This window comes from Pezoporus flaviventris, unplaced genomic scaffold (genome assembly GCF_033815535.1).
Source record: "Pezoporus flaviventris isolate CSIRO_AGI_PZ_B2104156 unplaced genomic scaffold, CSIRO_AGI_Pfla_v1 ptg000072l, whole genome shotgun sequence".
Classification (NCBI taxonomy): domain Eukaryota; kingdom Metazoa; phylum Chordata; class Aves; order Psittaciformes; family Psittacidae; genus Pezoporus; species Pezoporus flaviventris.
The window spans coordinates 2,500,289-2,526,673 of NW_026892620.1; the positions used below are offsets into that span (position 1 = coordinate 2,500,289).

Below are 26,385 nucleotides of genomic sequence, written 5' to 3' on the forward strand. Positions count from 1 at the left end.
TTCTATGATTCTATGATTCTATGTTGCATTAGCAGCAGTAAGTTGGTTGCAGCCTGGGTTTCCCCCTCAGTAAGGACTTACTAGAGCCAGAAAATGGCACCAAGGAGCACCCAAGTTGTCAAACAGCTTCCATATAAGGAGAAATTACATCCAGAAGGAGTTTTCAGCTGGGAGACAAGTGGCACATCAGGGAGTCAGAAAGGAGCAGGGTGGAAGGCCCACCATGGACTTCACTACCATGAACTGAAAGGTGCCAGAGAAAGGCCAGTTGTGACTCCCATAACTCAAAGACTTGAAGACAAAACTCAACTGACATGTTGGTCAGGACTGAAGCAACCAGACAAAAGGAATATTTCCCAGTGTTGTGTGTAGTTAAGCCACAGATCTTGATGCTACTGGCAGCTACAAAGTCCACAGATACATCTTGCTTCAAAGAGGATCAGGCAAGTGGATGAGAAAGGCTGTCACTGCTAAAAACAATCAAGCTGTGTCATTGAAGTTGCCCATAAGCTAGTCTAGCAGTTCTGGGGAGTGGAGAAGCCAAACCAGTGAGGTTCACTCCACACTAGCATTATTTGCAGAGCAAGAGACCACAGCTGGATCTTGCTTTCTTACCTGGTGTGAGGGCTGCAGTGAGTAGAGAGAGCAGAGCAAGAGCAGCAGGGTAAGGGAGCTACCTGGGGAGTGGGCAGGAGGACACAGTGAGTCCCCCCAAAAACTTCTGGGCACACCCTCTGCACTGGCTTGTCCCGCTCCCTCCTGCTAGCCTTTTGCATCACCCTCTAAACCCTCCCCTGCCATCCCCACACTTAATGCAGCACTCAAGGATCTTTATTGCAGTTGGGGTAGATGCTGTCTATTCGAGTGAGACCCTTTGAGCTTGCTCAACCTGGGGTTTTATTCTTTATGAAAGATTCTTTCTGGGTTAGATGTACCTTGGGCTTGATTCAGTATTGCAGGCATTACAGCAGAAAAGATTAGTAATTGTCTCATCTGGATTTGTAACCTCCTAAAACAATTAAGTTTTATCTTCAGCAAAATACGTGAAGCTCGTGTTTACCTCTAAGCACAAGTGAATGCTTTTGGACTCCTGCATGGCAAGGAGCATATGCATCAATACTTCACTCACCCAGGGCTTGCTTAAATGACTGAGTTGTTTTCTTAACCTTCTTTTCCATGGATTGGTTTTGTTGTCTTTGAGAGAATGCCAAGAGCACAAACAAATATTAAAAACAAGGCCCTCTGTGTTTGATGTCATGGAAGTGTTGAGTGCCCATCAACAGAAAGTTCATCTTAAGTATATTTGTGTCCAAAGTGGAAGACTTTGACCTAATTAGGCAGGCAGACAGCATGTCTTATTTGGATTATTGTTTCTTTCCTCTAAAGAGACATGGGAAAAAAGCCATTGTCCAAGTAAGACATGGACTTGTGCCCCCTTAGCATAAAATGAGCCAGAAACAACTGTTAGATCTAACAACTACATCCCTTGTGCTGGATGAATCTGCAAGCAAGCTGATACAGCTTGTAACTGAAATACTTTGCACAAGTCATGTATTTCACATGACTTCAATTAGAAGACTTTCAGTATCACATTAGTGGATCATATTTATTTTTGACCCTTACCTTGATTTCTGTTATGTTACACCATTGAGAACAGGAGCTCCCTTTTATGTAAACTAAGTTGTAAACCAACAGACACCACACATTAGGCAAGAACCTCAACATGCCATGAGCAGAGGTAGGTTATGTATATTCGTTAAACTACCCAACAACCATGAAGCATTCCAGTAATGATTCATGGGGGATGTGACAGGGATGTTACAGGCACATACTGCACATTGGTAATCATTGTTATCTATGAATTCCAGGCTTTCTAGGGTCCCTGTGCACAGCTCTCTTTGTGGCATATGCTATACAGGGGAAACCCCTTGCGCAGTGGGGAAGAGAGATGATGAAGGTTGTGCCGATGGCTGAGGAATACTGCAAGAAGACCATTCGCCACATGGCAGGTAACATGTCTGAATCTAAAGATCTATTTTATTAAAGCTATGTTCAGCTAGATAGACACTGAAGAAACATCACTTCCTAGTCTCTCCATTTTGCTACTTTCTCTGCTCAGACTGTAAGCTCTTCACAGGTGATGCCTCTTCTTCTCCTGTCTGTTAATTGCCTGGTATATAGGTGGCAAAAATACAAAGAGAAATAGCAATGATGATGCACAGTTTTATTTTTAGGAAGTCTTCAAAGATTGCTGTGCAAGGGGAGGGAGGAGATTATATTTACTGGGTTATTAGGCGAACTGACTGCTGAGATATAAATTATTCAGCTCCCATCAATTAGCACAGTTCAATATTTTCCATAAGAAACATTTCTCATTTCTGACATTTCTCATTTTGCTAGGAAAAGTTCCCCTGCAGATGCCCCCTGACCAAGTGTTAACTATTGACCACAAATTCAGATTTGACTTTTTGCTTTTCTGAATATTTAAGATTCAAGCTGTTTTACCCTTGACTTAAAACAACTGAGTGCAACACAACTACTGAACTTGATATTGCTATGTTACTAATATATGTCATCTTCAGGGCAAAGGTATTTTAGTCTCCTCTTGCCAGGGAGTGATGTGTTTGTAACAGTGAAACCTGCGTGAACAGACGATTATCATCGCATTAAAACATGGAGGAAAGAGGTTTATCTGTTAAAGGAGGGCTGTTGAGAAAGATTGAATTCAATGGAAATCTGCTGACAAGCACTCAGAAATGGAGGTTTACCTGGGAAGGAAAGCTGCCACTTTAAAATCTGGAAGGCGCACCAGGGAGCCTTTCTGAAAGACCCCACGTTTTCCTCTAGGCCTCATGGTGCACCAGGATTATTTTAGCCGAGACCTATGAGGAGCAGGTGCAGGATTAGTGTAAACGAGCTCCTCTCTGAGTGGCTTTGCAGCAGGTCCCTGTCACTCCACCCAGGCAGGACCCCTCGGCATGGAGGTATGCGTCCTGGGCTCCCGAGGCACGCTGTCCGGCTCTTGCCCGTATTGTTGAGTTTTGTCCTATTTTGGAAGTGGGAAAAGTCTCCTGCACTAAAGTTCAGCTCCTTGGCTGGTGAAGAAGTCCGGCAAAGAAATCCTGCCAGTGTCCTCCAGTTTTAGAAACTCTTTTTAGCTGCATTATGCCCAGTGAATAACAGACACACAGTGTTCGGTTGCAGAGGGCTTGACTCAACACCCCTCTCTGATATTCAGTTGCAATTACTTGCCAGATAGTCCCATAGACATGAATGTGACTGTTGTCTCAGGCTGTGCTCAAGGGATGGGATAGAGCTTTACTAAGGCTGGTGGCATGGAATTTCTGAATATGCTACAGGTCATCTGTGCAAGAAAATTCTCCTGCAACCTCTTGATCCTTCTGTTTCTGAGGTTGTGCATTGGAATAATCCCTCATCCTTGCTTGCTGACGTGCTACATAGAAGGCACTATTTTTTGAGGTATTTATCATTTATGGTCATGAGGGAAATAATAAAAAAAAACCCAAACCCCACAAAGAAAGGAACCTGCCAGGTCACCTGTATTTCTAAAAGCAGTCTTGTAGCCAGCTGCTGGAGTGGGTGTCAGTAGTTTACGTCAACCAGTTGTTTACATCAACCAATGTTTTCTTTGTGTAACTTCTTTTTTCTTCAGGATGCTTCCCTTGGCCTGATAGCTGTGAACACGCATTCGCTGTTTTTCTAAACATCCCACTGTTTTCACTGTTCTAGTGAATGGCTTCACTGCAATCAGGAAAAATCAGACCATGAACTCAGAGAAAGGCATTCCCAGGCACTATCGGGAATGTGGTTGAAGGCTCATCCCTGTCTGGGGTTGGGGAACTGGCAATGTTGTGAAAGTATCTGGTCCCAGAAGGCAGCTTGGATTTTTTTACATGGAGTTAAACCTTTTTAAACATCTTAATTGCCAAAGAGGATCACCCGTATGGCATTTTAGGAAAAGAAGCAAAACCAGATTACGTCCTTCAGAGAAATGGTCTGGTTGTGTGCATGCCCCTCAGCCACTTGGAGCACATAACTGGGCAACCAAGCAGAACAGAGCCAGGGAAAAAGTAGCAATACTCAATTTCATTTTAAACTGTACACTGATAGTCCCATACTGAATTACTTGCTTGCCTTGGCTTACCTAGCTGTCTGGTCCACCTCACTGATTCCTAATTCCTTACCCCCATTAGCTTCCCAGGCAGGGTTTCACTCAGGCCTCATTTCTGCAGATGGGTGTTTGTCTATGTGCTTACGAGGTCAGTGTGACTTACACACCCTTTAAAGCCTTTACAAAAAGGTTGAACCAGAGCACTGGCTTGAAAATGAATTGAATTTAGTCATACTATTTACATGCACAATGTTAAGCACGATTAGAGATGCTCTTTTAAGAGTGACAGAAAGAGGAGAAAGACCTATGGTTATTAAAAAAGGCTTATGTCTATGGGCACAGACAGAAGAGGTGTGTGTTATTTACCCTTTTTTTTACTATATTTCATACTTACAATACATATAATGGAAATTTTGGGCTTTTCTATCTGCTTTTTCCTGAAAGATCACACAGAAATCCTGTGAAAAGAGAACAGAAATACTGAAGAAATTATGTGATTAACAACTGACAACTGAGTTAAGAGGCAATTTGTATTTAGCATGTGTAAGCTCTTTTAGATATTCGTTAATCATAGTAAAGGGATCCAAAAAAATTGGCATAGAACTGGGGGGTTTTCCTCCTTTTTTGTCAACTCTCAACTTTTCCTTGGAGTGTTCCTCAGTAAGTTCTCTAAAAAGCTCATCTTGATGTAACTTAATGTAATTTTAATATACCATAAAAATAGCATGAGATTCTGAAAATATTTTCTTCATTCACATCTTTTGTTTCCAGTTAGATATTCCACTCCATATTAAAACATATATTTAGTATGTATGACTGCTTAATGTACATTACTTCAAAATACCTACTTTTTCAGGTCATTCAATACTGTAATTTTCTTAAAAAATTTATTAAAGTAGAACTGAAAATGTTGCTGAAATGAAATCCTGTATCATTGATTTCTTTTGCATCCAGAATATCAGGAGCACTGGTTTTACTTCGAAGCCAAGTGGCAGTTTTATTTGGAGGAGAGAGAAATCAACAACGAAAATCAGAATAAACCTGTTTTTCCAGACAACTATGATGCAGAGGAGAGAGAAAAGGTAACTGCAACTTCAAAAAGCACTCAGGAAGGCTTTAAAACGGGAGAGGTGTTTTCCAAGGGACACAACAGGGTTTTTTTAACTGTTTCCAGTGTCAGAGTTGCCAGGATGTCTTTATTTGTTTTCTGAAATTTCAAGAAAGAAAAAAAACAACTCCCATCCTTGACTCAGATACGTGTTAGCATAAAAAAGCAATTGCACCAGTCCTGAGGTTGCTGTGATGGGAGGAAAAAGTGCAGAGTGGCAGGCTTAATGGCCAGATGTGTTGATGACCAAAGCAGGTACAAAACATAAGCCATGTTAGAAGGTGAAAAAGGCAAATGTCCTGCCAGGAGCTCTAATTAAAGCCTGATGGATCTGTGGCCCTAGTCCCACAGAAATCCGCCAGGTACTGGGAGTTGGACTTGGCTGTGGTCCTTTGAACAGAAGAAAGCCACCCCAAGCAATCCTCTGCCAAGGCAGGCTGTGCCCAGGCTCGTTTTAAGTGTCTTGAGAGATGGTGTTTCATCACGTTGCATGGGATAGTATTTTATAGCATACATGATCTGTCCTTTGGCTTATGTCTTCTGGTTATACCTTCTTAACTCAAGAGAAATAAGGTGTCTTCTTCTCTGGTGTTAACAGCTTTCTGAATTACACGTCGAAATGCTAAACAGCAAAGCACATTTTGTATAAGTAGGTATGCATCCTAAATTTAGGGATAACTAGAGATGTGGGGATAACAGACAAATTACCCCTTCTTGAATGTTTAAATGCAAGATGGGCCAATGTAGGGCAAGTCCTTTTTCAGTGATACACACTTGGAACATGCTAGATACATGGTGAATAGGCAGACAGGATCAGCTTTGCTTTTGCAGACAAACCACTCCCCCTGCTCAGTTTCCCATGCTGGACACAGTGTGCTACAAAACAAGGGAGGAACCAAACCAAAGTCATCCAGGTCAGTTAGACTCTCAAGAGCTCATTCCCTTAAGATGGAGTTGCTTAACCCAGCCCTGTGAAAAGACCCAGAAAAGGAAACAAAACAGTTGGAAAGGGAGTGCTAGCCAGCAGCAGGTCACCTCCTGGAGGGTGAGTAAGTCAGAGGCAGCTGTAATTACCGTCTGCAGGAGTTTACAGCAAGGAGGGAATGTGTGAACTACCTATAGGACTTGGCAGCAGCTCAGTGCCTTCATCAGGAGGGGTTGCATGTTGACATCCACATCCACGCACTCAGAGCTACCCGTCCTCACCTGCCCATTCCAGGGAAGCTGGGCTGGTGTCCCATCACAGGGCTGCACAGAGGCACAGAACTTGAAAGGAGGTTGCATTTCTGAAAAGTTTGAGAAATGCTGCCTTGGTGCAGTTAAGTCCAGCAGGCTTGGTCCCAAGGACAGCTATCCCTAGTGTAAAGCTGTTTCAGCAAGGTGAGATGACGTCAGATGTGTGCAGAGCATCAGCGATCTGAAGGGCTAAATGGAGCGACACTTGAGCTGCCTGCCCGTGTGCCCAGAATAGCACCTCCATGCTTAGTCTGCTTGCCTTTGGTGGTATTACATGTGTGTCAGTACTGCTCCACTAACATCCAAACTGCAGCAGTGAGGCTGGAAGGTTTGCGTGTGGCAGAGGACAGCATAAAGACATAAATTCTCTATATTGCAAAAAGAAAAAGGAAGTAGCAGAGGGAAGCTTTAGTCCAGCTCTGCCTGTTTGATATATATGTGTAAATAACCCACAACCAAGTATGTAAGGGCAGAGATGAAAGTGAACAGGTAGAAATGCAAACCCTTTGACACTTCATACATGCTGCAGAAGCCAGGAGCCAGCCAAGCAGCTATTCAATTTATCATTATGTAACTTAAATTTCTGGAAATAAAGTTGCCTATTTCCTTCACAGGAAAGTTGGGGGTTTTTACTATAAATTTATCAGTGTTGAGTTAATTTGAGAATCTGGGGCAGGAAACAGTGAGTTCTCTAGACAAAATCTGATTTTCTTTTGCAAACCTCACAGTGGGTTTGTTTTTTTTCTCTTCTTCCCTCTCCTGGGGAGGAAATGTTTCTTATATTTGCCAATTATTTTCCATTTTGTTCAACAAATGCTTGTAGAAGAGGAGGAAAAAGGCTTGGCAACAAAAAGTCAGAGAACGGGGCTTGAATTAATACAGTCTGAAATTGATCCCTTCAAGAAATTACTGAATCAGAACTTTTCACCCTCCTCATAAAGCCTGGCTAATTGAAACAAGGGAGTTGAGAATATTTCCAAGAGGCAGGAAGAGGACTGACAAAGTAAGTCCTTATTGACCCTATTTTTTAAAATAATTGGGAATTTCTAGGGTGTGAACTTGGAATCCCTCTTGATCTACTTTTTGGCATTCTTGGCTTGCTTAAGTCAAGCCAACTTCTTGGCCTGTTGAGAGCTTGGTGCATTAGCTGAGGTGCTGGCTTATACCTGCACCTCAGGCATCACCTAGGCTGTGGTAGCAGCCGCTGTGCTGGCTTACCCCATGCCATAGGCAGCAGTGCAGGCAACACAGCTGCCTAGTGCCTTTTCCCTGTGAGATGAGCTATTCCCACCCAGCAGGGGAGAAGCCATCTTATCACAGCCATGTGCCCCACGTCCCCATTTCCAGTGCCCTACCCTGACACCGCCATCTCTCCCTCAGACATACAGGAGATGGAGCTCCGAAGGCCGGGGGGGGAGAAGAGGCCATGATGCCCCCATGATCGCCTACGACGCCCTGCTGGGCTGCGGCGGAGACTGGACAGAGCTCTGCAACCGCTCCATGTTCCACGGAGGTGAGGATCCCCTGTGTCTGCCAACCCCGCTCCCTCACCCCATGCCCAGCAGATAAAACCTTGTACTTAGAGGCACACCGTTTCTTCTGCAGCTTTGTGAGAGATAACTCTCTCGCTGGCAGCAGTGTGGGCTTTAGAGAGGGCCAGCGTAGCTGTGGGGGAAAAGGCCCCAACCCTGACTCACTTGCTCCCTCCCCGCCTGGCATGGGCCCTCTGCGGAAGCTCTGTGTCGCTCACTCACCCTGATACGGTGTTGAGAGTCCACAGCCCCTCGCTGCAGAGCCCGGCAAGCACGAACTTGCGGGCATCACACAGCATCAGTGCTGCTCACCATGGCTGGATGTTTTAAAGCATGTGCAGTGCATTGCTGTGCTGTGAGGAAGGAAGGAACATTCTCCAGTCCAGGATGTTTGCTGTGTAGCAGGGACCCCTTTCAACTACTCTTCCCTCCTCTTTCCCTAACAGTGGCCAGCTGCTTGCAAGAGCTGTTGCATTGGAGTGGATTTTCTCCACGCCAAATAAGCTCCTTAGCCCAGGAGCCCATGCCACAAAGGTATCACCACATGCTTGCATTGGTGCATTTCTCTCTTCCCTAGGGCATCCTCACCTGCACTGCCAGAGACAGGGCATGGGGTGGTGCAAGCCTTTGGGACTGACCCAGCGTGCCCTCATCATGCTCCATCAGCAGCTTAATATTTCCTCCTGTGTGCAGCGTGGGTTTTGGTTGTGCATGTGAAGGTGACACTAAGAGACCATTGCGATTGTGCTTAAACCTGCAGGAGAAAGCGCAGCTACTGGGTCTATCGCCGGCTGCCTGTATGGCTTGGTTTATGGCCTGAGCAAGGTCCCCAAAGGCTTGTACCAGGACCTGGAGCAAAGGGAGAGGCTCGAGTTCTTGGGCGAGAATCTTTACCGACTATCCACGGAGGAAAAGTAAAGCAGTTTCTGCCATTTTCTCTTTCTATAAAGACTATTATCAAACCCTGTAGATAACTGACTGATGTTCGTATCAAAGGAATTAGCTGAGAGTTAGTCTGTAAGACTGTATGTAGATCATGTGTGAGTGAAGATTGCTGAATTATTCAAGACTGATTTGATATTTGCAGTTTTGTGGGCTTTTTTTTACAGATGTAGGGATTTCCAAGTATAAAGGGTACTGTCCAAATCAGTGAGATAATCTCGAATGGAAAAAGAGAAATAAACCCTCTTTTGACTGATTTCAGTCTAACTTGCCATAATACCACTTCCTAAACAGCTGTGACCAGCATTTACACGTACAAAATTAATTTTCAGAACTAATGCTTTCCTGCAAAACTAATGGTAGTACCTACTTATGGGGATATTCTCTGTATATTTGACAATCCTTTCACCACTGTGTTCCTCCTTGTTCTCAAATCTAATGTGTCTGTGATACTTGTAAATCTAACATCTCGCAGATTAGCTTTTAATGAACCACTGATCCCTGTATCAGCACTGTGGTGCAAGGTATTGTTACATTAGAAGCTTCCAGAAAAGGAAAAGCCAACACTAAAAATACCCCCAAGGAACATCAAAGCACCAGTGTGTCTAAAATTTCTGAATTACGCTTTTATTCTTCTTCAGTCTTCAGAAAAAAAGTTATTTTAAAATATAACTGGCTGAAATATTTGTAAATAAATTAATCTTACACTATTTTCTAAGCATCATTCTTTATTTTTAGATTTAGCAGATTCTATGTTGCTGTATCAGTATCAGAATTTTTGGCTGAGGTCTTCTAGCAGTTGTAATAGGTCAGCAGTCAGGCTGTGATATATTTCACCAGTCAGAACACCACAAAAACCCCAGGAAGAAAATAGTTACAACTGCTCTACCTTTTTTCTCTTTCCTCTTTCCTTTTTTCTTTTTTTACTTTTCCCTTTATTTTCTCTATTCCTTTTTCCCTTTTCCTTGCCTTGACTCACCTTGCCTTTCTCCAATTTTTTCTTCAACTTCTCTTTTTCTTTTCCTTTTTTCATTTTTCCTTTTCTTGTTTGTTTTCCTTTTTCTCTTTCTTTTTCCCTTCTTTTTTTTAAATTCTTTTATTTTTCAAGAAAACCAACAAAATATGATTCAGTTAAAAGTTGCACACAGCAGACAAAGTAATCCGTAGACCCTGATGAAGGAGGTTCTGATGCCCCTGCAGAAGCATAGGCACAAATCTGGAATCCTCAATGAAATGACACAGAAGTGAGCACAGAATTTGTTCCTGGTGTTTAACCCTATGCTTTAGCTCAGAAGTTCAGAAACTGAGGTCTAAGTAGCACTTTCTAATCTCTCCCATGAGTGGTTGCCTACATGGTGTTGGTTTCTCCTATCTTTCTCCAGCTGCTGAACTGTTTTAAAGAGATAGCTAAAAATACACAAGTACTTTCCTATCCCTTTTTCCATGTAAGCAATTGCTGGAATCATCACTGGGATATTATGTGGCAGAAAGAGAAGCGATACCTGTTGTTATGAATAGCAGCCTGCATGACAATGTCTGTAGGAAAAGGTTTTCCGTACTATGAGCTACTTCACATGCTGCTGGTTTAGCATGTTTTCTCTTGGCAGCTTTGCAAGGTGTTTTCTTGTTTGCTTTGGAGATATGTTAAACCAAAAGGAGCATTTGTGTCAGTAGCTTTTGATTTAAGAGAATACCAAGGCTTTCTAAAAACATTCCTTTTAGTTTAGGATGCCTCTAGCATACCTGTAATAAAATCAGCAATAGAGAAGAGAGAAGAACATATCCTGCATAAGGTAGGATTTCTCTAATACTTCAGCTTTTCCTCTTCCTTTAGAAAAAAATAATCACAAAAAATTCCAATCTGAAAATCATTCATAACTGTTCGCACTTCACCTTCTATCTAGGCTGGGATGATCAAGTTTTGTTTCAGAGACAAATAAGAGAATACAGTTTGAAAGGTGGCTCCCAAAGACTGAACCTATAAAGCACCTTTTCTCTTCTTTTGAGCTTTTGAGGCAAACAGAGTGTTCGCCATCATTTCAGTGAAAACACTATAAAGGCCTGTGCAGTGGTCCAAGCAAGCAGCTCTGCTCCTGGTTGCCTTCCTTATCTAGGGGCAGGTTCTTGCACCAAACACCACACTGAGCTGAGCAGCAGCTGTATGCGCAGGGATGAGGGAGTCTATGGGATGCAACACCTCATGTGCTCTGGGTCATGCCCATTTCCCCAGAACCAACCAACAGTGAGTCTCCATAGTGCTGCCTCCTCCTGCCCATGCTCCTGTCCTGAGCGCTGTCCCAGAATGGTAGCTGGATATTTAACATGTAATTCAGGATCAAGAGACAGGGCCACCTCTTCTCCACACCAAAGACAATAAGCCAGAAAATCCTGGAGCTGCATGCTTTTAGCAAATGCCATAGAATGCCACCACCCCCCACAACTCAGGAGCCTCCAGACCCCTGAGAGGGTGGGGAGGCAGGAGTGCATTGGTGAAGGAGGGTACAGGCAGGGCTGGGGAAGAGTGCCATCTCCTCTCCCTGTGCCGTGGCATGTCGGCTCTCCTCCACTCTGGTGTCTGCTGCAGAGGTTTCCCTGGGACAAGCCAGCCAGCAGGATAGTGTTGCACTGCTATCCATTAGCATATCAGGCTGTTGCCACTCTGATGCTGCTATGATAAGTGTCACCAAAGAACCTATAAATAAATAACTAAGCTGCCTGTCTTATGTATCTTAATTATTCGTGGGCCAAGAAGACAGGAAACTTTTGGAGGTGGCCTTGCCTCCTCTGGAGGTCCAAGTCATCTGTTCTCTACCACTGAAAACCATGCAGCAGCACTTCCAGAAACCAGCAGCACATTGAGGCAGCATCATACACGTTAAAAACATTGAAAACCTGCATCTCCAAGGGAGGAGAGGGGCAAGGAGCCTGAAGTCCATGTTAGGTCATTTCCCAGCATCAGGGAGGAGACAAAGTATCTGCCTTGTCATCTGGCCTAGCTCACACTGCTGGGAAGTGACTTCTGCTGACGTGGGCTTCCCCTGTGCATGGGAGGCACCTGCCCAGCTCTTCCCAGCCATAGGTGGGACTGGAGTTGGCTGTCTGTAGCTGAGATAGAGGCGGCTATGCTTTACTAATAGGTCACATATTTAAGAACAGCAGGATGCAACTTGGAAAAAGGTGGTGAAGAAATATTAGAAATGATATCCTGGCGTGTTGAAAAAGGTGGTCATGATCCCAAACCTGACAAACCCTCTGACTTTGCTCTCCTTCCCTGGGAGGGGAGCAAGGTGTTTTCCAGACTCTGGGACAATACAAACTCTGCACTACAGACTCACACATTTCCTGTCATGGTCTCAGACTTTAGTGTCACTGTACCAAAGCCCTTGCACAGAAAGCATTTCAGATTTACATGGTCATGATGTTGGTTTGCAGGTGAGGTCACCTTGGAAGATCTGCAGATATCTTAAATAGGTGCCATGGCTGTTTGCCTGTTTTCTACTGCTTGCTGGTGAATACATATCAAACACTCAATCCATGCAACATGTCTTGGTACTTAAGGTAATGCAGTATTCTCACAAAGGTTACATCTCAAATGACATCCTATAAGAATGCTCCAACGTGGAAAAGGAAAACCTTGTGCAGAGCCAATTAGCACTACATTTTAATGAAGCTGTTTGAATTTTATAGCTCATGAGTGATTAATTACAGTGATCAGTCCTTGCAGAGAAGGTCTTATCTTCTTCCCTTCACAATTAGTAGTAGTCTGTCTATGCTGACCTCACTGACAGCAGGACTAGTCCATATTTTACAGTGCCTGTTTATTACATCCAAAGTAGTTTGTAAGGAAGAGGTAAACAGGACATCTGGTTCCACTGCTGTACTGAGAGATTAGAGATGGCCTTAAATCACATTGGTTGATGGCCCTCATGTGCATTTCTGAATACACCAGGCACTTCTTAGGGAGGTGAGGAGCAGTCTTCTGCCATGGCAAGCTTTCAGTCAAAATATCAGCAAACTGGCTATAGGAAGGAGAGTGAACCAGGACATTTTTAGCCAATCATACCCAGAATTCTGGATTTTTATTATGAAAATTCCCCCTAGTTGTGACAAATGGGGATCTTGGTGTAACGTGGGAGCCTTGCATACTTGGCTGTGGTCAATTCAGTAAGGGAAAGGGTGGATATCACCACATTATGCACATGAGAGCGTGCACCTGTGCTATGCTGAAATGTGGTTATTCCCAATCAAAACCTACAAAGTATTGTTTGTCACATTAGACATGGGCCAGCTGTCATGCTTTTTTTCTTTTATTGGCCTTTAAAAATATCTACCAAGTCATTATAAATAGACCTTCTTCCATTCAAGATGGCAACTTCATGCCACTGCTGAGGGATGTAATTTTCAATATGTGCACTTGAAATGAAGCCAAGTGGAAGCCAAATGTAATGACCTAACTGTATGAGGACTAGGCCCCCCACTTTGCCCCCATAATATCACAGTGGGGGGCCAGGTCCAATTTCTTTTGGAGTCTATGGGGTACCAGCTGCTGGGGCACAGCTGGGCCTTCTGCAGCCTTTTGTGGCTGACACTCCCTAAAGGATGACCCTCTTTGCAGCCTTTCTTCATTTTCTACTTGTGGGCTTGATTTAAAGAATTTTTTATTCCATTTCTGCTCATGAAAAATAATCCTCTCCTGGTATGCAAGCTGCATTCTGTGCGTGAAGCTATTTCACTGCACAGTAAAGTAACTTTCCAGCTTTTCGTGGTGTCAGAAAGCTGACACCTCTTGCTTTTCCCCCTCCTAGCCCCATCTATTGTTATTGACTTCATGCTCCAGCTTTTGTGCTGAGTTCACTATTTTATTTAGTAACTGATCCACACTAATTAAAGCATTGCCTAAATCCCCAGCTGTCCAAGGGCCTGATTCTCCAAAGCCAAGTGTAGGTCCAACATAGAAGCCCTCTTCCTCCAGATCAAAGTCAGTTGTAGTCATGGTACATTGCCAGGGTTGTAGTGGTGGTGCCACCTTTCATAAAGCAGATTTAAGAGCATAGTCCTGATGTGGGATTTGAATGCTATCAGAAAGCAAGTAATGCAAATCCTGTGTTTTTTTTTTTAATTCTGGAGAGGTACTTACCAGCTTCTAACCTGTACCAACAGCAAAAACTATCAGTGGCACATCTATGCTCCTCAGCCTTTATATTTTTTTAATGGTTTAAGTCTGTTTTTATAACCCAGAGGCAGAACCATGTTTCTCTGCTAATTGTGTTCTCATAGTTTTTATCTTTGCCTACATTTTACCTAGCAGGACAGGGAAACACCTTCAGTGGTGCCTTCACATTAGGACACTGTGATACTAGATGAGTGAGGAGTGGCACAGAGGAGATGTGGTCAGCTAGCATTGCTTGCTCCTTTAAATGCTTTCACCGCCTACAAAACACAAAAGAAAGAGCTGAAGGTGCCATGTGGGACCATGTGAAGCTCTATGCGCTCCTGTTACACCATACCTCACAAAGCTTAAAAAGCACTTTGCAAGTTTTTTAACAGGCCACTAATGACAACTGTCTTGAGGAGTTCTAAATTAATGTATTTTTTTCCATCTTATGCTGAGCAGCATGCCATTAAGGCAGAATAAGGAGGTAGTGGCAATGTTGATGACTTGAAAAGAACATTCGTGTTTTCTCTTGCACAGCACCAAAAGCACACGCTTTTGTGGAGATGATAAGATGCTGGTAGACCCTTTGGTGCTAAAGAAGAAGCTCGATAGGATGGCAACAGAGCAAGGGGCCTTTGCTGTTCTCAGCAGTCTGCTGCTATACGTCACCGAGCTCGCAGCCAATGATCCACAGCTCAACAACAAGAGGACAAAATGGGCAGAAGGTAAAGAAAACAAGGTGAGTTATAGCCAGCCATGTCTAGATGCAAACAGGGGCCAGTATCCAACCAGATTTCAGCTCTTGCGGGCCAGGTTTCTAAACAACAATCGTGAGCCGTACACCAAGAAAAGACGAGAAGTTGGCAGACTGGTAATTAAGGAGAAGCTGTGGGTGAGCAGGGCTGGTAACAAGCTGGACAGAAGCAGAGACAGGAAAGGAGATGGAAAAGCAGCAGAGGAGGATGAGGACACAGTGCCCAGCGAGAGGGCGAGGTGGAGCAGCGTGTGTGGGAAAAACACAGTGAAGAACATCCTGAAGAAATTCTTAGCTGCCGAAGAAAAAGAAGCCAAGGAAAATTCTCCCAGCTGGAAAAAGAAGGAGCCAAAGAATGGTTTGCCAAAGATAGTCAATAAGAGTGCAGTCCTGTCCAAACTGAAGGAGCAGTTTGAACAAAGCACTCTCCGCTCTGCTGCAGAGGTGAAAGCATCCTTTTTGTGCAAAGGGGAGAAAAAGACCAAAAGCTTCCCAAGCAGAAAAACTATTCGTAAGCCAGAGGTCAGAGTGCTGCGCACAGCAGCAATGACAGCCACGGATATAAACAATCCACACTCCCAGTTTCTGGTGTGCTCCACAGTCCCAGTGCCCAGACTCAGCATGGCTACCAAAATTAACCATCCTTGGAGCTGGTTGAAAAATAACACTGCCAAGCAGCCTTTTGGTCATAACGCACCACTGAAGGAAAAGGGGGGATCTGACAGAGAGCCTGATGAGAACAACATACCAGCAAATGCAGCACAGGACAGGGAGCACAAAGAAGAGTTACCGGTGGCACCCAAGGTCATGTCTGATGCAAAGGACTGTGCTGAGACTAAAATAGATTCCACAAAACAAGGACCCAATTTTAATCCTAATCTAGATAGCTCTTCTAGTACCTGTAAAAACAAAGCTCTTGCAGACTGTGGTCCTCCCTTGCCTGAATGTAGTCTAGACTGTGAGAACAATAATGTACTAGCTGGGCCTGATGAATCTTTACTGGGGATTACCAGTGCTGTGCAACATGTTAAGGAAGACAGTCCACCTTCTAACTCACCTTACTCTAGCACAGCTGAAGAATCCCGTGAACCAAGTCCTCAAGATACTAAAACAGGTGAGATTCCTGTAATAACTATGTATGTGTACAGTTCAGAGGAAGCTGACACAGAGCTCACAGAGCCAGAAAAGAATCCTTTATTTACAGTCCAGGAAAGATTTCCAGAGCAGAAAGCACTGGAAAATATTCTGCCACTTCACTCTTCAGGAGTTCAAGCATCTTGTGAAGTTGAGCCTCCAATGGAGCATCAACAGCTAACTGTTGCAACACCAGCCTCTGGCAAAAGGCCACCAATAGTCCAAAAAGAGGCACCAGGTTTAATAGGCAGGTGTTCTGAGGAAGCCAAAAAGGAAGTGAAATATCACAGTGAAGAGAAAATAGCCTCTACTTCTAGTAATAATTATAGTGATGTCCCAATGAAAAATGAAGAGAAGAATAAGATACCCAACAGCCAAATGCAAAATGAATCCAAAACCGAGCAGCAAGAGCCTCTTCAAATGCATAGCCCACAACATAACTTTGTTAATTACCATGGAGACATATCAAATCCAGATGCCGATCAGATCAAACACACACTTTCCTTAAATGAGAGCAAGGACCAGAAGTCTGGTGCTGCAGAAGAAGAGCAAATCTCTTCTCATTTGGAAAACATGCAAAGCCCTTTGGCAGGTGACCTTATGAGGCACCGTTTCTATACTGCAGAAGAAGATTTTAGGAAGGACAAATCAACGTCATCAAATGAAATGATCAATCATGCAACCAATCAAGCCCTGCACAGGAGTACTTTTACTGACCTGGAGACCTGTCACAAGCCATCTAAATCTTTCATTGAACGTGAAGAGAGCACTGCAGATGAGATGACCTGGCCTGACTCTGAGGCATGCAAGTCCCTCTCATCAACTCTTTTGCCAACACCAATGAGTGGGATTGCAGGACAAAGAATCCATCACACTTTTGGAAATCCCCCAGCCCATCCTCCTATTGATCTGGTGAGACAGGGAGCTGATGGTGTGGGAGATAAGCATGCCAGCCATGGCTGTGAGAAACATCCGCCACCCTCTTCAGACGAATTGGCAAACCACGAGAATGATACACAGGTGGAGGAAAAAAACATGTGTGATTTTAAGAACCCAGTGCTGTCCGCAAATCATGCCATGGAAAATGAAAACCCTACAGCTGAAGAGAAAAATACGTGTGAGAGGTTTGATAACTGTCTTTCAACCAAGAAACCAGGAAAACATGAAAATAAAATCACACTCACAAGAAGGCCCCTATTAACCTTGGAGAAGAACCGAACACCAACTTCAGATGATACCACAAAGCAAGAAAGTGATATGCTGGAAAAGAACCCGTCTCCTTCATCAGCTGAATCAGTCTCAGACAAAAAGAAGCACGTGAAAAGTAGAAATAAGGTCTCTGAACATACAAAGGATAAACTCTTGTCATCAGATGACGACATAAAGCATGAGAGTGGTAAGGTGGAGGCAGAGTACAGAGAAGAAAGAAATGTCTTGCATAAACCTGAGGATGAGCAAGTATTCACACCAAGTGATACAGTGGATCATGATAATAACTCTTCAAATGAGAAGAATGTTCAAAGACCTCAAACATCCCAGTTACCTTCATCAAAGCATGATAATAACATTCAAGGAATGCAAAATACTGGGCAGAGTTTAAAGCATCTAACACCTTCAAGAGATTTTGTGAAGCACAAACATGATATGACAGTAGATGAAAACATCTGCTGCAATAATGGTAAACACCAACTGTCCTCATCAGATGAACCAATGAAACATGCAAATGACCATGCAGTGCAAAAAAACATCAAGTCAAACTTCAAGAATTATTCAATGCCACCAAGACATACATCAAGGCAAAACAGTAAGACCACTGATGAGGAGAATACCCCTCATAATTTGAAAAATGAACCAACGGAGCACAAAAAGAGTTTTGAAGGAGAGAGGAATATTTCCTGTGATCCTAAAAATCAAATGCCATCATCAAGTCCATTGGTAAAGCAAGACAAGAAATCCCCCCCTCTGGAGACACAGAAACAGATGTCACCAGGTGACTTTGTAAAGCCTGAAAATAAGTCTACTGAAAAAAAGACTAAGCATACCTCTGAGAAGCTCCAGACACCTTCTCCAAATGAAGTGCTAAAGCCTCAGGAAAGAAGTTCTTCAGGAGATGGAAAGCAAAAGTCACCAGCAGCAGAGGACAGCAGATCACCTGAAACAAAGGCTGTGAAAGAGGATAATGAGCACCAGTGTTCTGGAAAGTACCAGCTGTCTTCTTCAAGAAAATCAGCAAAGCAGGAAGAAAACATTCCAGGAGGAGAAAAGCAGCAAGAGAGACCTGAAGATCTTGTGCCACCTGATACAAATGCTGCAAGACAGAAGAACAAGTTGCCAATTTCCAGGAAGTACCGATCAATATCATCAGAAACTTTGGTTAAGCCTCAGGAAAAAAATACTCAAGAAAATAATACTCCAAAACAACAGGAACAAACATCAGCTTCTGTAGGTTTTAAGAAGTCTGGTACTAATGCTGTAAAAGAAAAAGGTGTAGATCCAAATCATGAGAAGTCACCCTCTTCAAAGGAAGTGGTGAAGCCTCAGGAAAGAAGTTCTTCAGGAGACAGAAAGCAAAAGTCACCAGCAGCAGAGGACAGCAGATCACCTGAAACAAAGGCTGTAAAAGAGGATAATGAGCACCAGTGTTCTGGGAACTACCAGCTACCTCCTCCAAGAAAAGCAGCAAAGCATGAGGAAAACATTCCAGGAGACAAGCAGCAAATGAGACCTGAAGATCTTGTGTCACCTGATATAAATGCTGTAAGAGAAAAGAACAAATTCCCAATTTCCAGGAGGTCAGTATCATCAGAAACTTTGGTTAAGCCTCCGGAAAAAAATACTCAGAAAAAGAATACTCCAGAACAACAGCAACAAACATCAGCTTCTGTAGGTTTTAAGAAGTCTGGTACTAATGCTGTAAAAGAAAAAGATGGAGATCTACATCCTGAGAAGTCACCCTCTTCAAAGGAGGTGGTGAAGTCCCAAGACAAGAATACTTCAGGAGATAGAAAGCAAAAGTCACCAGCAGCAGAGGACAGCAGATCACCTGAAACAAAGGCTGTAAAAGAGGATAATGAGCACCAGTGTTCTGGGAGCTACCAGGTACCTCCTTCAAGAAAATCAGCAAAGCATGAGGAAAACATTCCAGGAGGAGAGAAGCAGCAAAACAGATCTGAAGATTTTATGCCACCTGATACAAATGCTGTAAGAGAAAAGAACAAATTCCCAATTTCCAGAAAGTACCGATCAATATCATCAGAAACTTTGGTTAAGCCTCAGGAAAAAAATGCTCAGGAAAAATATACTCCAAAACAACAGCAACAAACATCAGCTTCTGTAGGTTTTAAGAAGTCTGGTACTAATGCTGTAAAAGAAAAAGATGAAGATCCAAATCATGAGAAGTCACCCTCTTCAAAGGAAGTGGTGAAGTCCCAAGACAAGAATACTTCAGGAGACAGAAAGCAAAAGTCACCAGCAGCAGAGGACAGCAGATCACCTGAAACAAAGGCTGTAAAAGGGGATGATAAACACCAGTGTTCTGTGAACCATGAGTTACCTCTTTCAAGTAAACAATCAAAGTCTGAGAAAAATGCTTCAGGAGGAGAAAAACAACGAACTGTATCTGAAAGTTTTACAAAGTCTGATGCAATTGCTATAAAAGGTAAAAGCAAAGATCCAGGTTCTGGGATGTGCCAGTCCCCATCTTCAAATTTGCTGGCAAAGCTTCAAGAAAAGAACTCCACGGTCACAAAGAAGCAATTGCCACCACCACCTGATGAAAAAACAATGTATGAAACTGGTAGTCCAGAAAAAAAGAGTGGGCCTGAGAGAAGAGAAAAATACCAGCTATTCTCTTCAGCTCGGTCAGAGAGTCACAGCAATGATGGCTCAGAAAAGGAAGGCCCTGTGGGCAGCTTCAAGAGTTATCAAGCTCCACTGCCAAGTGATGGTATATATTGTAAAAGCAGTACTCTACCAAAACAGACCAATTTGTCCCCCAGATCATCCTCATTTCATGTTGCATCAAAAGAGGAGGAAAATTCGAATGGAAATAGAAAAGGTCAGCCTGGATTTAAAAAGTACCAAGCTCTCTCGTCAAAGAATTTGGAGAGGCATGAGAAAGATGTTGCAGAGATGGAGGGGAGCTTGCAGGCAGCTGGCAAAACAACTGAGAACTGCGCTAAAGCAGCATCACTCCCAAAATACACAGCAGAAAGCTACAGTGAAAGACCCTTAGATTCATCTTTCAAACCACTGATCATTAGAGTAATTGACACATTTAAACATCACAGCTAAAAAACATGGCTACAGCTTAGGCAAGAACTTACAACTGATCATGCCACCGACTCTCAATCTTTCTTTTTTCCTTTACTCTCCAGGGCATTATATTATCATTTTTTAATCACAAGGACATTGACGCACATCTGTCTGAGCTGGGCTTTTTTCCTTTCTTAAACATTAGCCTGAAGACATGAATTAAATTAATCACTACAAATGAATTAGCTAATCACTGAATTAATCATCAGTTTATAAATTAAATATGAGAAAGGCTTTGAGATCAGCATGAATTCAGCCCTGCTCCAGACTCTCCATGCTAACTAATGGGTTTTGTTTGTAACAAAGACCACTGTTCAGAGTGAACTCTATTTGTATTTACTTATTCTAATGAAACTCCACTAGAACTTCTTCCAGGAATGGTGTTAGGCAGTGTCAGCTTTAATTATGTCAAAAAGCACTTGTTCGAAGCTCTGTCTTTTCACAGATTAACAGGAGCTGTTGATCTATTGCTGCACTGAGTGATGCTGTTAACAGAAGTAATGAGGGAAGGAGGGAAATGCTTCATTTATCTGCAGAAAAATCCTTAAAGGACGTTGACACTACAAGAGGGGTTTCTGTGAATGCGAATGTTCAGCCTCATTAATATTAATATTGGAAAAAAATAGTGGTTTAACCTCCTCTTAAGCTATTTGCACTTTGGCCATACACTGTATGTGCTATTGTTGTAAAGATATGCCATTTCAAGGGCTTCTTAATTACTGCAGATGAACATGCAACAAGTGTATGAGCTCAGAAAAGCTCAATGCTGAAAGGCCCTCAGGACCTCTCCTGAGGACAATGTAAGCCAGAAAGATGCAACACCTTGCCAGGGCAATTCAGCTCTTCCTGGGACATCTGTCCCACTTCAAATCATGGGGCACACAGACATGAGGCAGGTGCTGCTGCTTACATTAAAAGTCTTACAAAGTGTTTATTTTACAACACAATGTGAAACGGAGCATTAAGAAGCAGACAATGTCACTGAATCCTACTAATGGGATATGATTTTTTGTGTTTACAGTAAAAGTGGCTTCTGTGCAAAGTATGTGTGTGACAAATGTTGTTTAGGGAGTTATAGAAAAGTTGTGACAGAGAAATCTTACAGCACCACCCTCCCATACAACAATTTAGCTTCGCATTGTAACCACGCATTTAGGTTAAAACTTAACTGTAGAGGAACCCTAAAGCCGTATCATAAGGACATGCTCTTAGAAAACTGCAGAGCTATCCAGAAAGAGAAAGGGTTTATACAAGCAAGATCCTGCTCCCCCATGGCACTGGCTTCCCATTGATTTTTAAGATGCTCTCCACAACCTCGCTCTGTGCAGCTGAGGGCTGGCTGTTCCTCCAGCCTAGGTTGGCAGAGTGCCCCGACCCACTGCCAGCAAGCAAACGAGGACAAGAACAATCTGGCAGCAAGCTGAGATCAAACCCATTTGCCAGCATAATGCACACGAGCCACATATGTGACAACTGGGCTGGTCCGGCCAGGGACACTGCCGGCAGGGAGAGGGGACACGTACATCCTGTCCCGACTGCTGGAAAGGCTTAGGCTTTGATTTTTTTTTTTTGTTTCCTTCACAACATGACAAGAATTAGGCTTTCTGGAATCCAGAGGGTCACAAAATGAAAATCGAGTATCACACTAATCCTCAAAACAGAGGCTAAACAGGATTTATTGGAGACACAAGACTACCCTTCTATGCAGAGGTGTATTTCACCCACTGAGCTTTAATGAGCTGGCAATCATAAAGGCCACTCTGTACTAAACCCAAACCATAATTTACATTTTATTGTCCACGATTTCATTTCCCATTTGAGAAAAGTCCTTACAACATAAAGCGTTTGCACCAGACTTGAACAGTAAATTCTCTATTAGATGGTTCTCTTGCCAGCACAGGAGAAGGTGTTTTAATTATTCTTTTTCTAATCTTAAAAAAAAAAAACAACTTACAGGGGGATTTTTTGCCCCTTATTTACACCTGGAAAGATCACTAGCTTGTAGTAAGTTACACTTCTTCTGCCTGCCAGAAAGTTAACCAGATGTTAAGAAGGCCCCCCCCCCCCCCCCCCCCCCCCCCAGTACAGCTAGGCAGTGGACACCAGGAGGCTCCCCAACTCTTCCAGTTTACACCTGCAATGACTGTTTCTCTCCAAAGAGATACACCACGAGGAGACTGAAGACACAGCACCCTGTGTTCAGGACAGGTCAGGTGGACTCTCATTGTGGGGGTTGTTACTGCATGCCTTAATCTCTGCTGGTAAAACATAAATCATCCATCCAACTCAATTGACCATTTCTCCCTGAAGTGCACTTAAAACATGACAGACATTTGCAATAAATGCGTCCCTGAGGGTAATGCCTCACTTAAGGAAATCATTTCAGGAGTTAACACAATTAATCCCTCCAGGAAAGGAAAGAGCTCCCTCTCCCGCCCAGTTTATGAAGGGCTGCTCAGTCACGCTGGATGAGTGTTGTCTTCACGAAACTGACTTATTTTTTAAAAGAAAGACGGCATATAAAGCATAGCTACTCTCAGTAAAAAGAGCCCAAGCCCTGAGAAGTTTTAGCCAGTGGAAGAACTTGGGGCCAGTGCTGTACCATGAGACACAACTGGTCCACATCAAAGCTAGGAGATACGTCAGTACTTGCCTCCAAAGGTCAAAACTTTGAAGAAACAGTTGTCCTTGTAGTGCTGCCTGATTCCAAACTGTTCAAATGAAACAAGAAAATAATGAATGCCACTTCTGGCTCTGAACTGTGAAAAAACTTAATAATTTATCAGCATCTTCTACTGTTGTTTCTCATACAACCTTTAGCACACCGTGCATGACAAAAAAGACCTTAAGTTGTATGATTTGTCTCAGGTTTTCCCCATTGTACTTTTTTGGATGTCAGTGGAGCTGGTAATTGAAGAAAGCACTGCAGAGTATAGAAAAGACTTCATATTAAAATGCATAATGCATTCCCTTCCCCCTTCAACACCCCCCCCCCCATTTCAGCTTTTTCATTTCCACCTGCAGCTAGCAATCCCAGCACACAGGGATTATTCAGCCCTTGGGTAAAGCATCCCGCCCAACCCCGAGGTGCCACAGTGGAAATCTCTGGGCTGCTGACGGCGGAAACGCTCCACCTAATGGTCGAATTTGTAAGGCAGGTTGAAAGCAAGTAGTGATGAAAAGCAGAGGAAAAGTGGGAGCAGCGGTGGGAATTTCTTCTCTTATTCCAGTGCTGGTAAGGACTACACCCTGTCCAAAAGGCGTTTGTCTGTGTAATCAGAGAAACCACCCAAGTGACAACCGGGGATCCTTATGGATTTTATGGGGAGGGGGTTCTCTGGAACATTAAGTAAATCTGTTACCTGAGAAATAAGCACAGGGGTATTATCAGCTCTTAGAAGAAACAGTTTTATTTCATTTACTGTATGGTTTCCAAAATGCATCAGGTCCTCTATGCTTTATTTCTCCTTTACATTTCCACAAGCATCTTTTTACAGAATGAAATATTTTTCAGTCCCTGATGAGAACTTTCAACACAGGAAAAATATCTTGCTGGGCAACTGCTTTCCTGCCAACTAAAAGTTATTTTGTGCACTGAATATCCAAAGGATCAGCAGGTCAGTTTTTTACCTCTTACAACCTTGAAGGATGTGAAACAGCTTTGGAATTGCTACGCACCTCCTGTTACTGTACTTGCTTTGTCCTTAATGTGCCTTCAGTTGCTTGTACTCTGCTGAGCTGCAGGTGCAAGCACAACTTTGTACGATGGTGGGATTTTCACTTGGCAAGCAAGCGCTACAGCAGGCTTTCAGCGATGCTTGTCATGCAACAGCAGAAGTGTACTGCCAGGGGGAAAATTTCCTGAGAAAATAAAGCCATAGAAATCTATGAAGTGGTTATCCTCAAAAAGCCACCAAATAGTTCTTAGGGCCTGTATTTTAAAAAATGGCTAGTGCCTCTGAATATCCAACATGGAACATCTTATAGAAGGATCTGATTTTTGGGAGGATTGCTCAGCACTTGCTCTCTGAAAATCAAGTTTCTTTCATAAGCTGCTTCTTTAGGCAGCCAAACCCCTTTCTAAAAGAATTGACCCAGATTTCTGAGAGTTTCACAGGCTTCACAGGCACCTGTTTGCTCCTGCATCTACAAAAAAAAGGCTGTGAATAAAGACTTGGTGTGCAGGATCCAGCCAGCTGGCTGGGTGAATGCAGCCAGTGCAGGTTGCTTTTACCTCAAGAAATTGCAAACAGTTTCTGCAGACCACATGCCTTTTAGGCCTGCACCATGGCAGTTGCTAAGCCAGTCCTTGCAGGGTGGTGAGAGAGTTTTGGTATAGTTGAGATGAGCCTATAAAGAAGGTAAATCCTTCCCATTACTCCCCAAGGCTTCTGGAAGGAATCAAAGAAAGCAAGCTCTTGGACACTGTAGAGCCAGTCCATTCTTACCAAGAAACAACTGTGTTTAGTCAAGTTGCACCATCAGAGCAGAATTCTCGTGTCCCTTGGGATTCATACGAACACAACGGACTACCTAAAGGCAGCTCTGGATTGCAAATCCTGGTTACTGAGATATTTCGTTCTTCAAAAGAATGGGAACAGTGAGGGCAGTGGTTATCCAAGCAGCCAAATAAGGTCCCACCAAATGTACCTCAGCTCTAACTGTCTCCAGGCTCCAGGACACTTATCAGAAGCAAAAAAAAAAAATCCCCAAAAGACATCTTCTTTATTAACTCATTCAAATTACACCCATCATGTAACAAGAAAGTCTGTACCATTGTCATACATTACAGATTTCTTAATAAAACTGTTTTCCTTCTTAGATGAGTTACTTGTTTGTACCACTGAGTCTTCTGTGCTGAGAAGATAAAATAAAAGCATACAAAATAACGATCTTGTAATCATCCTGTCATTATCAAGGAAGGAGCATGAGAAACAAAGACAAACAGCGCCTGTAAGTATCTCATCAGTATGCAAACTGTTTCCTTGTGCCCAAGGGAGCTGACACATGCTGAGTTTCATGGGACAGCTGCGAATAGGTAGAAAACATGAATCATTTATTATGCAAATGTTGTGGCTTTGAAAAGAGCACGACAAGATGCATTTTCTGCAGCTTGCTCCTTGCTACCCTGTCCTCTCTGGCTCCTCAGACCCAGGCAAAGAGCAGGCTGTGTGACAGGCAGGTGACTTCGGCCACTGGAATAGGAGCAGTGTCGGGCTAAAGACCAGGTTGGTGGGAATAACCTCCTCCTGCCATGCTGCTCACCAGGAGGTGGTGGCCGGCCAGGGCTGGATGACCTGACATGACTGCCTGTCTTGTTTTTGCTTGACAATGGGAATGACTAAATGCTCACCTGAAACAAGCCTGGTGCCCTAGCAGAGCTGGATCAGGTTTTGCTATCTGTGATTCGAGGCTGGCAGGACAAGCCAGTTACCTGGTGACTGCATCAGTGCGTCAGAGATGCAGAAAGGCCTCTGGCAGCTACTCCTTCATATATAACCTTTAAGGAAACAGCACTGACTCACTCTTCTTCCAAAACCACCACTGATCCTCACCTCCCTTTTAGCTCTTTCAGTTAATTCTCCAGGTGATGTGTAGGTGAGATGGCCACAGAATGGGAGAAGTGCAGTGGAGAGAACCCACATGAGCGCACAGATTATCAGAGTGGTCCCGTACACATGCAACATGTTTTCAGATGTATATTTAGATGAGTTGCAACTCCCCTGTTAATACCCAAAAGGATGCTAGCAGTTGCTCAAGGACTTCTGATGTTTCTATGGTGTTTCTCTTCACTGGTTCTTACAACCCATGTTTGAAAAAGTCACAAAGGGTGCATGTAAAGCATTTGGGAGCACAAACCCTTGCAGAAGCAAGTCTGAATCTGAATCTCACTAAGAATTAGAAGAAACAGACTTGGTACGACATGGAATCAAGCATTTAAGCATAAGCTGTTCCTAAGAAAATATAACAGTTCTGACGTCAAAAGAATCAGCTTCTTTCTATGCCTTGCTTTTCCATCTCCCTAATGGGAAAGAAGGAATTTGCCCCTCACTTTGGTGCCTGTCTTTGTATATGTGT

The 26,385-nt window shown here is 43.3% G+C and overlaps 1 protein-coding gene and 1 long non-coding RNA gene across 4 annotated transcripts in view; one reads left to right on the top strand and one right to left on the bottom strand.

The window, feature by feature from the left end:
* Positions 1-21,370, top strand: part of ADPRHL1 (ADP-ribosylhydrolase like 1) — a 33,484-nt gene extending 12,114 nt beyond the window's left edge. The window contains exons 4-9 of one of the 3 annotated variants that reach the window (XM_061472694.1): positions 1,869-2,009; positions 5,087-5,214; positions 7,857-7,989; positions 8,769-8,922; positions 14,643-14,844; positions 20,753-21,370. In XM_061472694.1, coding sequence (XP_061328678.1) covers positions 1,869-2,009; positions 5,087-5,214; positions 7,857-7,989; positions 8,769-8,922; positions 14,643-14,844; positions 20,753-20,770 — 776 coding nt within the window. In that variant the 3' untranslated portion in view covers positions 20,771-21,370. Of the gene's footprint in view, positions 1-1,868; positions 2,010-5,086; positions 5,215-7,856; positions 7,990-8,768; positions 9,663-14,642 lie in introns of those variants that run through there. The other 2 variants (XM_061472693.1, XM_061472696.1) reach the window with 2 other exon arrangements.
* LOC133279241 (uncharacterized) lies at positions 2,512-7,924 on the bottom strand. Its single transcript, XR_009746818.1, has 3 exons — positions 7,832-7,924; positions 4,527-4,590; positions 2,512-2,639 (listed from the first exon to the last, which is right to left on the bottom strand). It is a non-coding gene; the product is annotated as an uncharacterized LOC133279241 (long non-coding RNA).
* Positions 21,371-26,385: the final 5,015 nt, after the last annotated feature.